The 15,596-nt window shown below is 29.0% G+C and overlaps 2 protein-coding genes across 2 annotated transcripts in view; one reads left to right on the top strand and one right to left on the bottom strand.

The window, feature by feature from the left end:
* Nucleotides 1-401, top strand: part of LOC142329473 (proton-coupled amino acid transporter-like protein acs) — a 48,559-nt gene extending 48,158 nt beyond the window's left edge. The window contains exon 10 of the mRNA XM_075374142.1: nt 343-401. Within this exon, the coding sequence (XP_075230257.1) occupies nt 343-401 (59 nt within the window). The remainder of the gene's footprint in view (nt 1-342) is intronic.
* Nucleotides 402-1,333: 932 nt separating this feature from the next.
* On the bottom strand, nt 1,334-15,066 carry LOC142329232 (gamma-interferon-inducible lysosomal thiol reductase-like protein). The gene is made up of 5 exons (XM_075373639.1): nt 14,809-15,066; nt 11,559-11,693; nt 8,320-8,490; nt 4,530-4,691; nt 1,334-1,703 (listed from the first exon to the last, which is right to left on the bottom strand). The coding sequence occupies exons 1-5, from the start codon at nt 14,917-14,919 to the stop codon at nt 1,536-1,538; spliced, it is 747 nt and encodes a 248-aa protein (XP_075229754.1). The 5' UTR covers nt 14,920-15,066; the 3' UTR covers nt 1,334-1,535.
* Nucleotides 15,067-15,596: the final 530 nt, after the last annotated feature.

The following is a 15,596-nucleotide window of genomic DNA, read 5'->3' as shown; positions in this document are numbered from 1 at the left end:
ACCATTGTCAGTTTGAAAGTTTTTCATCTTATTTGCTTTTAGTATAGGCTCAAGAGCTGTGATGATTTCTTCAGCAGTTTTACTTTTTAAAACAAAAATTTTGTAAAAAAAAGTTAATAATTTCAATATATATTTTATTTATATTCTTTATTAATATTAGAGTACAGACGCATCTGCACTTAATTGACCTGGTATAAATCATCAGTGTTCTACATTTCGTGTTTGATAATTCCAACTAGGTTCCTTGTGAAGCTCATGGACAATACCTTCTCTCACACCCACTCTTAATAAAATTGACCATTTTTGAACATTTATTTTTTACAATAATTATATTGTTTCCAGGTGATGATAACAAGAAAACATTGTTTGGCCAGAAAAATAAGAAAAAAATAGTAACCTAATTTTAATGGGCTTATCTATTAAGATAAAGAACATAAAACAATATTTAGTACGACTTACAGTCTTATGGTATTCGAATCTACTGTATCTGTCTCACCTATGAATAAACACTCTCAACAATGCCTTTTAAATGTTTGACTGACGTAAATTTTCAGCAACCTAATTGAGAAGACAACCTCCGTTTGATGAATAAATCTTTACTTGTTAAGATGTGTTACAACTGATAAGACACTTCTATTTACAAAACTAATACATCTGTTTGGTTTTTTAAATTAATGCGTCACAGGGTGAGGGGTGCTCCTTCCAAAACACATAATGGGTGCATTTTAAGATGCCTTAGCATCTTAGGAGATGCTAAGGTGTTTTCTTTTCTTACGTTAGGTAATTAACACCTAACCCATCGGGTTGGTCTAGTGGTTAACGCCTCTTCCCAAATCAGCTGATTTGGAAGTCAAGAGTTACAGCGTTCAAGTCCTAGTAAAGCCAGTTATTTTTACACGGATTTGAATACTAGATCGTGGATACCGGTGTTCTTTGGTGGTTGGGTTTCAATTAACCACACATCTCAGGAATGGTCGAACTGAGAATGTACAAGACTACACTTCATTTACACTCATACATATCATCCTCATTTATCCTCTGAAGAATTATCTAAACGGTAGTTACCGGAGGCTAAACAGGAAAAAGAAAAAAAAAAGGTAATTAATATCTAAAAGGTCTTAGAGACATACATAAAGACGTTTGTTTTAGAATTCCCATTTCTGTACTATTTCCATTTCCATTGTATAGACAAATTATATCATCTACATCTATGATTTTTTGTTAGTATATGTTACTGTTGGTTTCTGCTTTGGTAGATATATATTTTCATAATTTTTACAGTAATGATATGTATGTAAAATCAAAGTATAAGTATAAAAATAATAAAATAATACATTGTCAAATCAAATATTTACTTTTTAATAATTATTTTTATCTTCTAACCATAATTTATTACAAAGAAATATATTTTCTTTCTTTCTTTCTTTCTTTCTTTATATATTTTATTTCAGGCCCATGTAATATTTTAGCTTACACATAGATAGCAAGATGAAGTAGTTACAACTGAAGAATGGCTAGGAATTCAACCTATAGTCTTAAGTATATGTTTCATTTGTCTCTGATACCTTACTTACTGAAAATGTTTTTCCTCCATTTTTATGATAGTAATCGTGGGGTTGACAATTAAATTTTTCCCCATAATCTTCCAAATAATGACAACAAATATCATTAAAGTGTTTAAGTCCATATGAATGGATATACTCCTAAAAAATAAATAAATAATATATTTTATATTTGAAAAATAAATAATGTATTTTTCGTGGTTAAGAATTGATTATAAATAATTAAAAATAAATTTTAATATACAAAATATAAATATTAATTTAAAAAAAAATTAACTGTATTTAGTAAATTACATAAACAATATATGAGTAAAGTTACTTATTTTTTAATTTGTGCCTTCGCGTAAGAGAGGTTGTTTTATGTTTAAGAAATGTTATTTTATCTTTAAAAGTAATAAAAGAAAGAAATTGTGTATCTTATAAATTTGGAAGAATTGAATTTTTAGAAAAATAAAAAATTACTGTTGACATTCTGCTTGATGTTTAGAACACTAACTGGGTGGATGATAAACTTAAAAAAAATTATGTAATACAATGATTCCTGGGACATTACTCTCCTCTCTTAGGGTTCTAGAACACCAAAAAGGTGTATTGAATGACTAATAGAATATAACAAGAAGGTTTTGAAATTTTCTTTTAATCATACAAAATTTGTCATCAAATAAAAATAATTGATGTGTTTCTTGAGTTAAAGATTCAAATAATAAGTACTAATTACAAAAGAAACCGCTCTTAAATGCTCTCTCTTTCTGAAAATAACAGCTTTTCAAATTGATGTGTGAATGTGTGTTTGTAATGACATTACAGGTTCTTAAAAACAGTGTTGTAATAATTGAGAGTAACAGGAAACACTAATGTTAGCAATGTTTTCATATTTAATACCTTCAAAAGATATGTTAAACTGGGATTTTTTTTAACATTTTTTTTTAAATTATTTAAATTGTGAAAATACTTTAAAAATAAAAATAAAAAAATGAGGTAATTGCATTATTATTGTTTCATGTATTTATTAATTAATTTTATTTTTATGTATGTATTAATTTACATTTAACCACTTCCCATTTGTTGCATTTCGTAATGCTGCTCTTATCATACTTTTCCTATAGGTTTTATAGGTTTTTTATCCTTCCATGCAAATAATAAATATTATTTTGTTATCTAAGGTGCAACACCTATACCATTCCTGACAAATTTGTGTAATGCACATAATCATTACATAAATCATAAATTATTAGTAAATAAATCATATGTTATTTTTAAGAAATTAATAAGTGTATTTGTAGATTTAATATTTACATTCTGTAATTTCGAATTTGGTTTTTTTTATAATTATGGAAAGATATGGAAGTTGACGATAACAAGAATTTAGAAAGTGAGATTTCTTTATTTGTTTTAAAAATTAAATATAACAAACAAAATTGAAAAGCATTTTAGTTTAATTTTTAAATTAAAGCAGTAAAAGCAAGATGAAAAGGAATCCTGAATATACCAAATTCATGGTTACACATAATAGCTTAACTACAGAGTGGTACATATTTATAGGATGTTGTATATAGAACACAAGATTTGAATTGCGTGCCATTGTCTTGTTGTTAGATCAGTAGCATTACTCGTTTCTTCTTTTATTCTTTTACTGTTTGTACACCACAAACTCTTTTTTACTCTTTTTTTCTATTTGTACTGTTACTTATTGCTTGTAATGTGTAGTTTACATGAAAGACAATGCATTTTTGATAACAATTACAAGAACGGTAACTGTTACACAGGGACAGTTCATTGAGTGCGAATTGCCCCTGGATAACATTTTTATCAGTACGAAGTGGAATTTTCGGTCAAAAAAAATGCACCTTATATCAACAGTTCAGACTTTGATTATAAATTCAAGGAAAAAGGACATTAAATGGCTTGGGCCTCTCAGTGTCTTGAAAACAAAACCGTCATGAAAGAAACTGTTGAAATAAGTCCAAGGAAATAGATTGATCATCGTTCACAATTGGCCATCCAAGAAGAATAAGAATACAGCAAATTCTCAAAAAAGATTTTTGTCTGACTGCCTTTAAATTTCAACTGATGGAAGAACTCAAGCTAACAAATCATTTGAAAATTTATTAGTTGGATGTTGGAAAACCAAGAAATAGACAGCAATGAAAATTATTTTTAGTGGTGTACAATCTCAATTGAACATGTATGTCAACAAACAAAATTTTCAGATTTAGGACACAGAGAATATTTGTTTTGTAACAAGCCAGTTAATCCACAATCTATTATTTGGTGCGGATTAATCGGCCAATGGAGTAATTGGCCGTAGGTTCTCGAAAAGGATGCTGAAAAATGCAGTAAAATGGAGAACATTACTGCAACATGATAATGATGAGTTTCAGTTGCCTCAGTTGTATAGTATGAATCTTGAAGACATGTAGTCTTAGTAGGCCATCCTGACCCTGTATGGGAAAATTGGCATGTGGCAGTTTCAGTTGCCACGCCACATGGCGTGATTTCTCTGACTTTGATAGGGTAGAGAAATCTGACCCATTGGAGGTGAAACAACTGAATTTTAGTGAGGAAAATTGCCTCATCTACCACCTGAAGAAACAGCCAGAAATGGCTACCAAGGTCTTGTGAACAGATACCATGCTTTGGGAGTTTGTGAAATATCGTATTTATTTCCCAAACCAAAAACATCTCCACAGGAATGATTGTCTCAATTTATTGTTGATCAAACAAAAATGCAGAAAGATGATCCAAAATTTTGTTAAAAGAGGAAGAGTGCATTAGTATAGTCACAGAGAAAATTGTCAAATATTTTGCACTACAAAATAGTACATATTGAACTAAAATTAAAATATCTGTAATTATTCAATAAAAGACAACTTTTATTATAATATTAAATCTAGGATTCATTATGGGATACTCTTATATGAATTAGAATCATTTGTATATATACAAAAATACAGATTAGATACATACGTTTTCATTATTTTTACTAATTACTGCAACTGGAACTTGGTCTACAACTTCTTGATATTTTGAAGTTTGATTTATTCTACCAGAAAGTAAACAACTGCCTAAATCACTTTTCACACAGTCCATTAAATCATCAAAACTTACAATTGAATACTTCTTACTGCACTGAAACAGTTACTCTTCAATTAATTCAATATATCTAAGATCCAATCCATTATACTTAATTCTGAAAATAATGTAAACAAATACTTTACTCAGTTATTGGAAGGATGTGTCTATCAGCTCTCTGAAAATTGAATGGTACAATTATTATTATTATTATTATTAATCGCACTTGTATGGGCTCCAATAAAATAATGTTATTCATTCTCTAGACAAATGAGTCTCTCCTTCTACTTATATAAAAATTTTTTTTTTTTTAATATATGATAAAAAGTTAGTCCAGAAAATTTGCTAAATCTTTATTGATAGCAGGAAGCTTATTTAAAAATAATACTAATGATTTTTTTTTAATTTTATACAACCACATTTGTCTAATTTACTTTATACTGGTGTATAAAAATTTGATATGGACACCACATGACTTGCTTGTACGCCTATTAAAATTACATATATACATTTCTTTAAAATGAAAAGTACATAAAATTTTGTTTCATTAATAACTTCTCATATTTTTTTTTTTATTGTTATTATTATTGAATTATTATTTATTGTAGTTTTTTACAATCGGAGGTTAATAATTATTATTAATAAATCAATATATTTAAATTAAAAAAAGAAAAGTTAAAAAAAAGAAGGATATGAAGTCTGATTTGAACCAATGAAATATTTGGCCCTTGTAAGAGCCAAATATTTCATTATTTAAAATTTTATTTGGCTATAACTCTGTAACCAATGAAAATAAGTACTACTTGTGATATATCATTGAAAAGCTCTCAATGAGGGCTTATTACTGCAGTTAAGAAAAAGTCCAAAATCCAAATTTTTTGGATTTGAGTTTTTTGGTCCAGATTGCATCAAAAGGGGTGGTGCACAACTAGATGTTAACAACAGTCCTAAATCCAAAATTTCAACATCCTTTCATTACACCCACTAATCATTTTCGAGTTATGCGAGATACATATGAACATACAGATGTCATGCTGAAACTAGTCAAGTGGATTCAGGGATAGTCAAAATGTATATTTCTGTTGAAATCTGAAAACCAAAATTTTTCATGATCACTATACTTTCTTTACTTCATACAAGGAAGTAAAAAAAGTTTTTTATATTATATTATTTCAAAAATGTATGTCTTATAATATTTTTTGTGGTGATTTCTAACCTGCAAGCCAAAATTAAATGGAGAGGGTTTTTAAAATACAGATTTAAAGAAAACGTGGTTTTTAAAGGAATTAAGTAGCCATAAGCATGATATCTTAGCTATCTGCTTTTTTTTAGTTTTCTTTTATATGTATTCAGCTTTTGGAATGTCCAGTTTCCAGCAGTAATCAACAAGAATATTCAGACTCCATTTTCCATTGTGAGTTTCCATAATTGATATATCCTGGTGAAACCATTCACTGTACTCATCATTTACATCGTCAAGATTAAGTGAAAAAAATCCAAATGTGAATGCACAAATGAATTTTTAGATACATATTGCATCCCAGAACTTTATAATTTTCAAGAAGTTCACTCAGCAATTCTACACAATTTTCAGTCATCTTTTACACACAAATTATTTAATAATATTTTGAAAATTAAACCTGTGTTGCTTTCTCAGATTCATTCAAACTCCTTTCATTAGGTTATGTATTTGTGATCCAATGAATAATTTGAATTTTTGCCTTACTGATTCTGAGAAACTTGTCCTTATGGCATAAGAAACTTTGACCATTACAATCCATTACTTTGATAAACCTTTTCATTCAACAAAGTTCTATTGGAAAATACACAACCTTTAGATACAAAGAACTTGATAAAAGTAAACATTTTTTTTTTGGTCAGCTATGATTGCTTATCTCTTCAGCCAGTCTTTTTTAATATAGTAATATTTTTTCTGTGACAACTGTACCACTTACATAAGAAATAACCGTTTTTAGTATAACCAAGCTGCAGTCCAAATAAAATGGTACCGGATCTTTCAAAATTAATTATGTTGATATTTATCAGTTTTCTATTCATAAAATTTGTAAATAGTATTTACCAGATGACCTATTTATAGCTGTTAATTGTTTATATTTACTGAAGTGTAACCTCATATCCAACTAAAGAAGATTGTAAATGTCATTTGCCTATCAGCTGTTACGACAAATGCTCTTGTACCCTAATTAAAATTTAGTTTATCTAGTTTAAATTTAATTCAGAGTATGGTTATTTTAAATTACATTTACTTAATGATTTAAATAAGTTTCGGTGGTGAGGTTTATTGACCACACTGTATCAAGAATGGCATCCTTGCCTTTATTTTAAAAGAAGTCATAGATCCAATTATTATTACTCTTAAAGATTGAATTAAGACTTTAATAAATGGGGTATTTCCTAGTTGCCAAAAAACTTCATTCCTATTTTGAATTATTTTATTAAACTATTTTTGCCGCCATTTTTTCGTAAATAGCTGACTAATTTCAATCCCCATCATTTTCTTTAAGATTACTATGATTTATTTAGTTAAAATAAATTTATTTTATTTTGATATTTCTCTATTAATGAATTTTTGTATAATACTAACAATTTTTAGAGTAACACAAATTTTCTCCAAACTTATTTAACTTATTCCCTTGAATCTAGATAGATATATTTCAATAATATTATATATATTCAAGGCTTGTATTGTACACTTAACTACTTTTTGATTATGACCTTCAAAATTTTTATTTCCTGCAGATTTAATTATTTATTAAGTTTTAACTAGAGCTGTATCAATATTATTTTTTATTTCTATGTATTTATTTGTTCTATGACTGCTTATCTTTTTATTTTTTGTTATGATCTCAGCTTAAGGTTTTCCCATGGTTTTTCTTGAGCTTTCTTTGTAAATGATGGAATAATTCCTCCTATTAGCTTTGAAGTAGCATATCTATCTATTTTAGACATAATTTACACAATCTTATTAAATACTGATCTAAATAACATATTAACTTATGATATTCCTGTACTCGCAGTAAAAAATTCTTTTAAAACTTACTTCAAATCACCTATCAGTATAATTGTGTTATAATAAAAATTTCTATTTAATAAATTAAGTAGAAAACAACTTTTATTTAATTGTTTGTAATAATGAAATTTCCTGTTTAATGATGGACAGGTATCAATTTTATAAATTAAGTATTATATACTTCAACCCTTCTTTTACAGTACATTTTCAGGAACTGTGTAGACATTTCTTACAGAGTATATAGTTGGCAACACAAAATATTACTTTACAAAAAGATGATGCTGTAAAATACTCGTATAACAAACTAATTGTTTACTCTCTACTGCTCACCCTTTCATAGATTATGTTGATAAATGTAGGTATAAAATAATCCTCAAATCACAGTAAAAACTTCAGTAAAAGAATCATTCAGATCTGCCCAGCGGTTTTTAAGCTTATGCAAATATTAATACATACATACTGACATGGATTTTCATAAAAAAGATTATAGACTTAACATGATTGACCAATAGGAAATGAAAAAATAGCACCAACTGGTCAAATGGCTGATGACAAATAATATAAATATATATACTAAGTTATATACTGCTGTAAATATACTGTATACAGTATAAATTATATATACTACTGTATAATTTAAAACAAGTTACCAACCTTTTCAATTGCTTTTTTATCATAGCCATTTTCAGATAAGCAAGCAAAGAAGTTTAAAGACTGTTGCACTGATGCATCATTATGCAATTGACAAGCATGAACTTTATTTGTGAAACATTCATTTTTACCATTTGGACAAAGGAAATGATAATGTCCATGATGATATGATTGCTGTAAAAAAATTTTGTAGACATTTTACTAAAATAATATTACAAGCTAATAGTATGTTTATAAGTTTTGTTTTGAAGATTTAAACTAAACAAAAACATATGTAAAGCACTATGTTCCTAGTATATAGTTACTTATAGTTATTGTATGCTCTAATATTACACAAATATTTAATAGAATTGCATACAATTTTGCTAGATTCTTATTTAAACAATGTTAATAATAAACATGAGTATCATATTAAAATTATTCTTAACTATTAATAAATTCTACATTACAGTTAATTGTTTTTTATCGTACTTGTATTATACTATGTAATTTCTTCTGTTTTCCAGTATTACTATAATTTTTTTTTTCAATTTTCTACTATTCAAATTACATTCTTACAATAAGTAATTGTATTCATCAATTTAATTAGCAAGGTTTTAATTGCATGCATGCATAATGATGTTAACAAGACCCTATTATTAAAAGGTTTTGTTTTTTAGTTTCCTATATTTTTGAAAATTTCTTGCAACCATTTGCAAGAAATGAAGCAACCAAGCTTCATAGCTTGAAAATGAATAAATTGTATATCGCCCAACTTCAATTTTGTATGCCCAAGCTTACACCAAGGGCATTATGTGCTGTTGATATAGTCCATATGGAGCAAACATGTTTTCCTGCAATTAAAATATCATATCAGAAATAAATGTACCTCAAAAGATTGGATCATAATATCTAAAAGGGTTACAGTAACATCTTCCTGGGGAATAATATTACAAAATCAAGCCAAACAAAAATCTTAGCTTTTAATAGCAAAAAAAAAAAAAAATGCAGCCAATGATTTCATTAATAAAAACAAAATTTTATTTTTAATAAAAAAAATTACAGTTATTTTTTTTAAATGTATGATATATTTGCATAATCATAACTAATGAGATAAAAGACTCTAGCAATTCTTTTAAATTTAATTCCTGAAATAGTTTTAATTTTTCCAAAATTCAAATAAAGAATAGTCGAGTACTGAGATAATAATGCATGCTAACATGCTAATATGCTAATCTGTGCATGGCGAATTTAGATTGTTACTGCATCTGCAAGCTGGGGAAGCTTCTTGTCCAACACTATTTTACATGCAAAAGTTTTGATTATATTTAAGTAAAATAAAGTATATAGAAAACCTTTTATATGTAAAACCTTTTGGCAAATGAACTACATGGCATTCATGTTCATGTTACGTTTATAAATATCAGAATGCTTTCTAAACAATTTGTTGTTATAATTTCAGTGAAGTGCGTTTGAAAAGTAATTGTGCACCCATATAATGTTTTACCACATATATGGCTAATTTAATATCGGCGAACGAACACGGTATAGCAGATGTGAATGGCTCAAAGTATAAGACGTGCTGATACAAGCATCACTCCTACCACGCAGTTCTCCCACCATAGCGGCACTGCAGCCCCACCACTCTCATGCTCCAATAAAAGAGCGTGCACGGGAGTGAATTTGCAATTCATTGTCGACCACCACCTGGAGGAGACCAAGAAGAAGAAGATGGAAGAAAACAGAAGAAGGTTCATAACCACAAGGTTATGAAATACGAACCGTCGAAGCAATTCAATGACAACAGCCTTTCTCAGGGCTACCACAAGGTTAGCAATTACAATGAGCTGTCGAAGCCAATCGACGACAATAAACACTATTATTTTTTGAGAGACTGTTCACTATGATAACATTTATACAAAGGTTGGTAGTACTACATTTTGAAACACTATGGTAAGTCTGGTTCTTTGTTGTTCACTGCATGTTCATCACCTATGAATGGTTTAGACCGTGTCTTTCCACTTGCATATAGAATGGCATTCATTTTAGATAAGCAAATATTTCTCGTTGAATGTCTTCTGTAATCATGATGAGTACACACAGACAATGAAAGATCAATTTTTCCATTTCATTTCCCAGTACATCATTTTGTAATAGATATACTGATATACTATAACAGGGCTAATCAAAAAATTTAGGGAGGCTAGGTCGGTAAAGAACTATGAGCAAAGTGGTAGACCATTTGTATCCGATGGAGAAAAGATGCAAGATATACTAGCTGTTATGCAACGTAGTCCCAACAAGCCAATATGAAAGTTGGCATGCATGGCAAGCATTGATGTTGTAAACCAATGCAATTTGGAAGACAGTTCATAAGAAGCTCAGTCTCACCTCCATTATTAATTTCATTCTCGGTTAGTTCTACCGTGAACTGATGAATGATTTCACAATAACAAGCTAAAATTATTGTATCTATGAAGAATATTGGACTATTCTTCTTCTGGATATTGCGTTCCACACCCCAATCTTCTCATCATGCAGAGGAATTTCATGCATGTCATGTGAGTTGTTGACAGACCATTAGCGTGAGTTCTATACATGCACATACCCTGATAAATGGAACCATGCTTCATTGGTACACAACAGTCCAAAATAATGTCAGAATTGTTCGTTAGAAACTGTTGAAACCATTCATAGTATTGAAATTGCTTTCCAAAAACAATCCTCATGAATAACTTGTGAGAGTTATCGAGAACAAAAAGAAATGCATGTAGATATATGTCTTAATATTCATAGGAATCATTTCCAAAACTCCTGAAGGATGTTACATGTTGTTGTACTAGTGCATGATATGTGCAGTTACTATTCGAATGCACTGTATCATTTATTTTGTTCATATTTCTCACTTTGAATATAAAAAACTTTTTTTAGCATGATAAGTGCACCAAACACCCTTCTCAAAATAAAAGATTAGTTGAATTTTACTGGCAAGACATATTTTATGATCTCTTTTTTCACTGGGAAATTTGAGAAAGAGTGAGAGAATGTGTGGGGTATCTGATAATAGAAAGACACTTGACGCATAAGAATACAATTATGAAACTTTGTAATTTTCAGGTAATGGCAGTGCGCATCAGCATAGGTAAATAGCACTAGACAGTATTTGCAACTATTATTATTTGGGGGATGTGGGGAAAGAGCCCAAGTCATTTGATTACCTAAAGGGATGTAAAGTGATAATCAAGTAAGTGTAAGTAACTTACACGTGTACGACCAGCTGGAACAAGTTTAAGTCTCATGACACGTTGTAGTTGCGTATAAGTTGGTATAAGCTGTTCTACAAGAAAGCTTGAAAATTTTGGATCCAAAGAGTCATATAAAATTGTTACATCTAGAACCTGTGAAAATCATAAAAAATAATCATTTATTTATAAGTACATTTCCTCGCAATTAAAATTTCCTGAAAAAATTGTAAGTTTCTGCTTTAAAAAATAATGTCAGAAAATTTCCTCCCATTAATTTTTTCCATTAAAGGAATCTTAAATGATGATAATAATCAGACATCAGTTTATTATTTTGACACATTTAATATGAAATGTAATACAGTATAATATTCAACTATTGTAAATATTAAGTTTGGCTGAGCCTAAATTTGCCAACTAGTTTAATAAATACGTGTGTCTCACGAAGAAACTTTCAGGATATGTTCTATTGGTGAAAATAAAGAAAAAGGTTCATATAAACATACAAACTTTTTTCGAATGCCTTTGAAAATGAAGGCAATTATCAAGAAATGGGGTTTTGCCATCGTTTTTCTCGTAATATTTTACATTAAAATCGCATACAAATTCCACCTTATTATTTAAAAAAGAAAAAAGTTTAATAAAATGCACGGGTAATTTCAAACACCACCATAAAGTTGTAATTTTGTAAATTTACATTTGTTTTTATCTACTAGTATCGCTTCACTTTTGAAATGTTAAGCTGTTTCCATACCGTTTCTTCTCCCACAAATACTAGGAGAAACTCAGGATTTGTTCTCCTGGTGAAAAATAATGTAAATATTCATATAAACATAGAACTTTTTTTTCTTCTTTTCCTGTTTAACCTACGGTAACTACCGTTCAGATAATACTTAAGAGGATGATATGTATATGAGTGTAAATATAGTGTAGTCTTGTACATTCTCAATTCGACCATACCTGAGATGTGTGGTTAATTGAAACCCAACCAACAACCAAAGAACACTGGTATCCACGATTTAGTATTCAAATCCGTGTAAAAATAACTGGCTTTACTAGGACTTGAACGCTGGAACTCTCAACTTCCAAATCAGCTGATTTGGGAAGATGCGTTCACCACTAGAACAATCCGGTGGGTTATATAAACATAGATCTAGAAACGTTTTGTTTTGAGTTAGGCCTAGCGAAAGATTTCCCCCGGATTGAATTTGAGCTGAAATTCTGGAGCTGCTCGACGTGAATATCAGGAGAGATTTTCTGGAAGGTGGACTCCAGATACGACAACCTTTTCTTCGATGTGTCAAGCGTTTACAAACAAAAGGGCCATTTCCAACATGTTCATTTTTTGTTGAACGGCAAGTAAATCATTGCGTTAATGACAAACATCGTGAGATTCAGCCTACTCAGCGCAGCCCAGGCTCTAGTACAAAGCGAATTTTATGTCACACCGGTTTGTCAAAAAAAGTGTGGCGCAAGCATTCGGAAAGAAAATCTTATTCCTTTCCGCCTGCAGGTTAAAAATTTGTAGCTAACAGATTAGCCCCAGGCGTTAAACTTGTCATTGGCTTCTAAACAATGCTGTTAAGGTAAATTCTATTTTATTTACTGATGGTCGACTTACGAGAAACTGAGTCTAGAGTTCTAAAAATAGTAATTTATGGAGCGAAGACAAAACACATGGTACTGTGGAATCTAGTTTCCAACAAAGATTTCACATTAATGTTTGATATGGCATTATTTATGACAATTCTGGAACCATTTGTTTTCAATGAAAACCTTACGGGAGATGCGTACGTTCATTTCTTGAAAAATAATTTACCTGCTCTTTTGGAGAATGTACCTTTACGAACTAATTGCAAATGATTTTCCAACACGTTGGTGCAATGCCATACTTTAGTAGCTAGAAATTACTTGAATGCTAATTTCTAAACCCTATGCTGTTTATCCCATACATGGACAGGAATCCTGGACATATTTTACCTTTTTAAAAAAAATGTACACATCACTCATTTGTATAAAGAGCAATTATGGATCATAAGATGAAAGGTAGAAAAATGCTCTTTAATATGAACTAGGTATCAAATAGTTCTTTGACATACCAAAAATGTTACGTCATCTTGAAAATGACATCAAGTGTTACGGTTCATGATGTCGCATAATAATAATAATATTCTGTAAATTAGACATTTTTTAACAGAACTTTATTTAAAGCAAACATATGTCAGCCAAAAGTTTATGGAAAAATTACTGTATGAAATTACCTATGTTGTTAAAAAATATTGTATTAGATTGTTGTTTTTAACTGGAAAATGTCATTTTCTTTAAAAAAATTCCTTCCCCTTTACATCATAATACAGTTAGGTAACTGTCGGTTAGGATTAGGAGATCAAACCCACCGGGTTGGTCTAATGGTGACCACGTCTTTCCAAATTAGCTGATTTGGAAGTCAAGAGTTCCAGCGTTCAAGTCCTAGTAAAGTCAGTTTTTTTTACACGGATCTGAATACTAGATCGTTAATATCGGTGTTCTTTGGTGGTTGGATTTTAATTAATCACACATCTCAGGAATGGTTGAACTGAGACTGTACAAGACTACACTTCATTTACACTCATACATATCATCCTCATTCATCCTCTGAAGTATTATCTGAAAGGTAATTACTGGAGGCTAAACAAGAAAAAGGATTAGCGGATTAAATTACAAACTTTAGCATATACTGTTTGACCCAGACTATATTGAGTAATGAATCAGCTGGGGATGATATTAAAAATTTTATCATAATAAAGATTTTTTAGAGAAAATAGCTGATGGTTTGGGATGTAAATTAATTAAATTAATGATGTGAGGAAATTAATTCATTAATAAATTCATTTCTTTACATAATTTCAAACATTTAACCAGTGCTTTTTAAACTGATTAACTGGGCAGCTTTTCAAGTATTTAGAATTTTCAATGAGCAACTAAATTGTTTTTTTTCTTTTTTTAAATTTACTTTCTCTGCAAATTCCTTGAATTGTTTGAAATTTACATATGCTTGTTGCAAATTAAATTAATCACAGAGTTTACAATTTAGTCTATTTTTTTAAAATTTAGTGTGCTATAAGCTACCAGGAACACAATGAGAGCACTCTTTACAAGCAATATTATGTTCTTCTACAGGAAAGAAATAATTTACAATTTAAAAATTGCAATCTATAGGAAAACCTTTAATTATAATTTATATAAAAATATTCTTTAAGTATTATATGTAATAAAATATGTATCTACTCACTGTCAAAGCATTCACATCACTTTCATTTTGAACATTTTTACTAGTTTTTTGGTTAGTATTAGTAAAAAACAATAAAAAAACATCCAGTAAAAATAAAAGTTCTTGAAACATGTTTTGTATTCTGACTGTAATAATTTTTTTTTAACAAAAATGGTAAATGAAAAATAATGTAGTTTACTAAATTATTTTAAAATTCCAAAATAAAAGAATATAACTATTTTCTAGTTAATAGTTATTTGTTATTAGTGAATATGCTAATGTTTCTCCTTTTTATAATACCCACCTTCAGAATTTACGTTGATAAAATTTTATACTCTACATCATTAATAATTTTATTATGTAGCAAATGCTCGTTAAATACAACCATCATTCTATTTTATATACTTTTTGCTAATATCTAAAACTGAAAACTTTTGTTACATAAATTAAATCATGTCACAAACTATACATTTAAATTTAAAGTAATAATGATTTATTTTTCTATTTACGTTGTCATATTTTGTGAAATATTTATTTCTTATTTTAAAAATTTTACGGTATTAAGTGTTTAAAAAAAATAGCATTGGCTGATAACAAGAAAAAATGAATAAAACAGTATAATAAATCAGTCAAAAGAAATTATTAGTTTGTTGCAAAGTTTAATATCGTTTCTTTTTTTTTTTAAAAAGTGAAGCAAAAATATTATTAAGTAGATTCAAAAACTAATTTAAGAGACTATATTTGTGAATGAGCTATCTGAGAAAATAAAAAACCTTCCCTTCTTGTCTTACCTCTTCCCTCATAGCCCA

Source organism: Lycorma delicatula, chromosome 8, assembly GCF_047948215.1.
Source record: "Lycorma delicatula isolate Av1 chromosome 8, ASM4794821v1, whole genome shotgun sequence".
Classification (NCBI taxonomy): Eukaryota; Metazoa; Arthropoda; class Insecta; order Hemiptera; family Fulgoridae; genus Lycorma; species Lycorma delicatula.
This window is presented reverse-complemented; position numbering and strand designations above follow the sequence as displayed.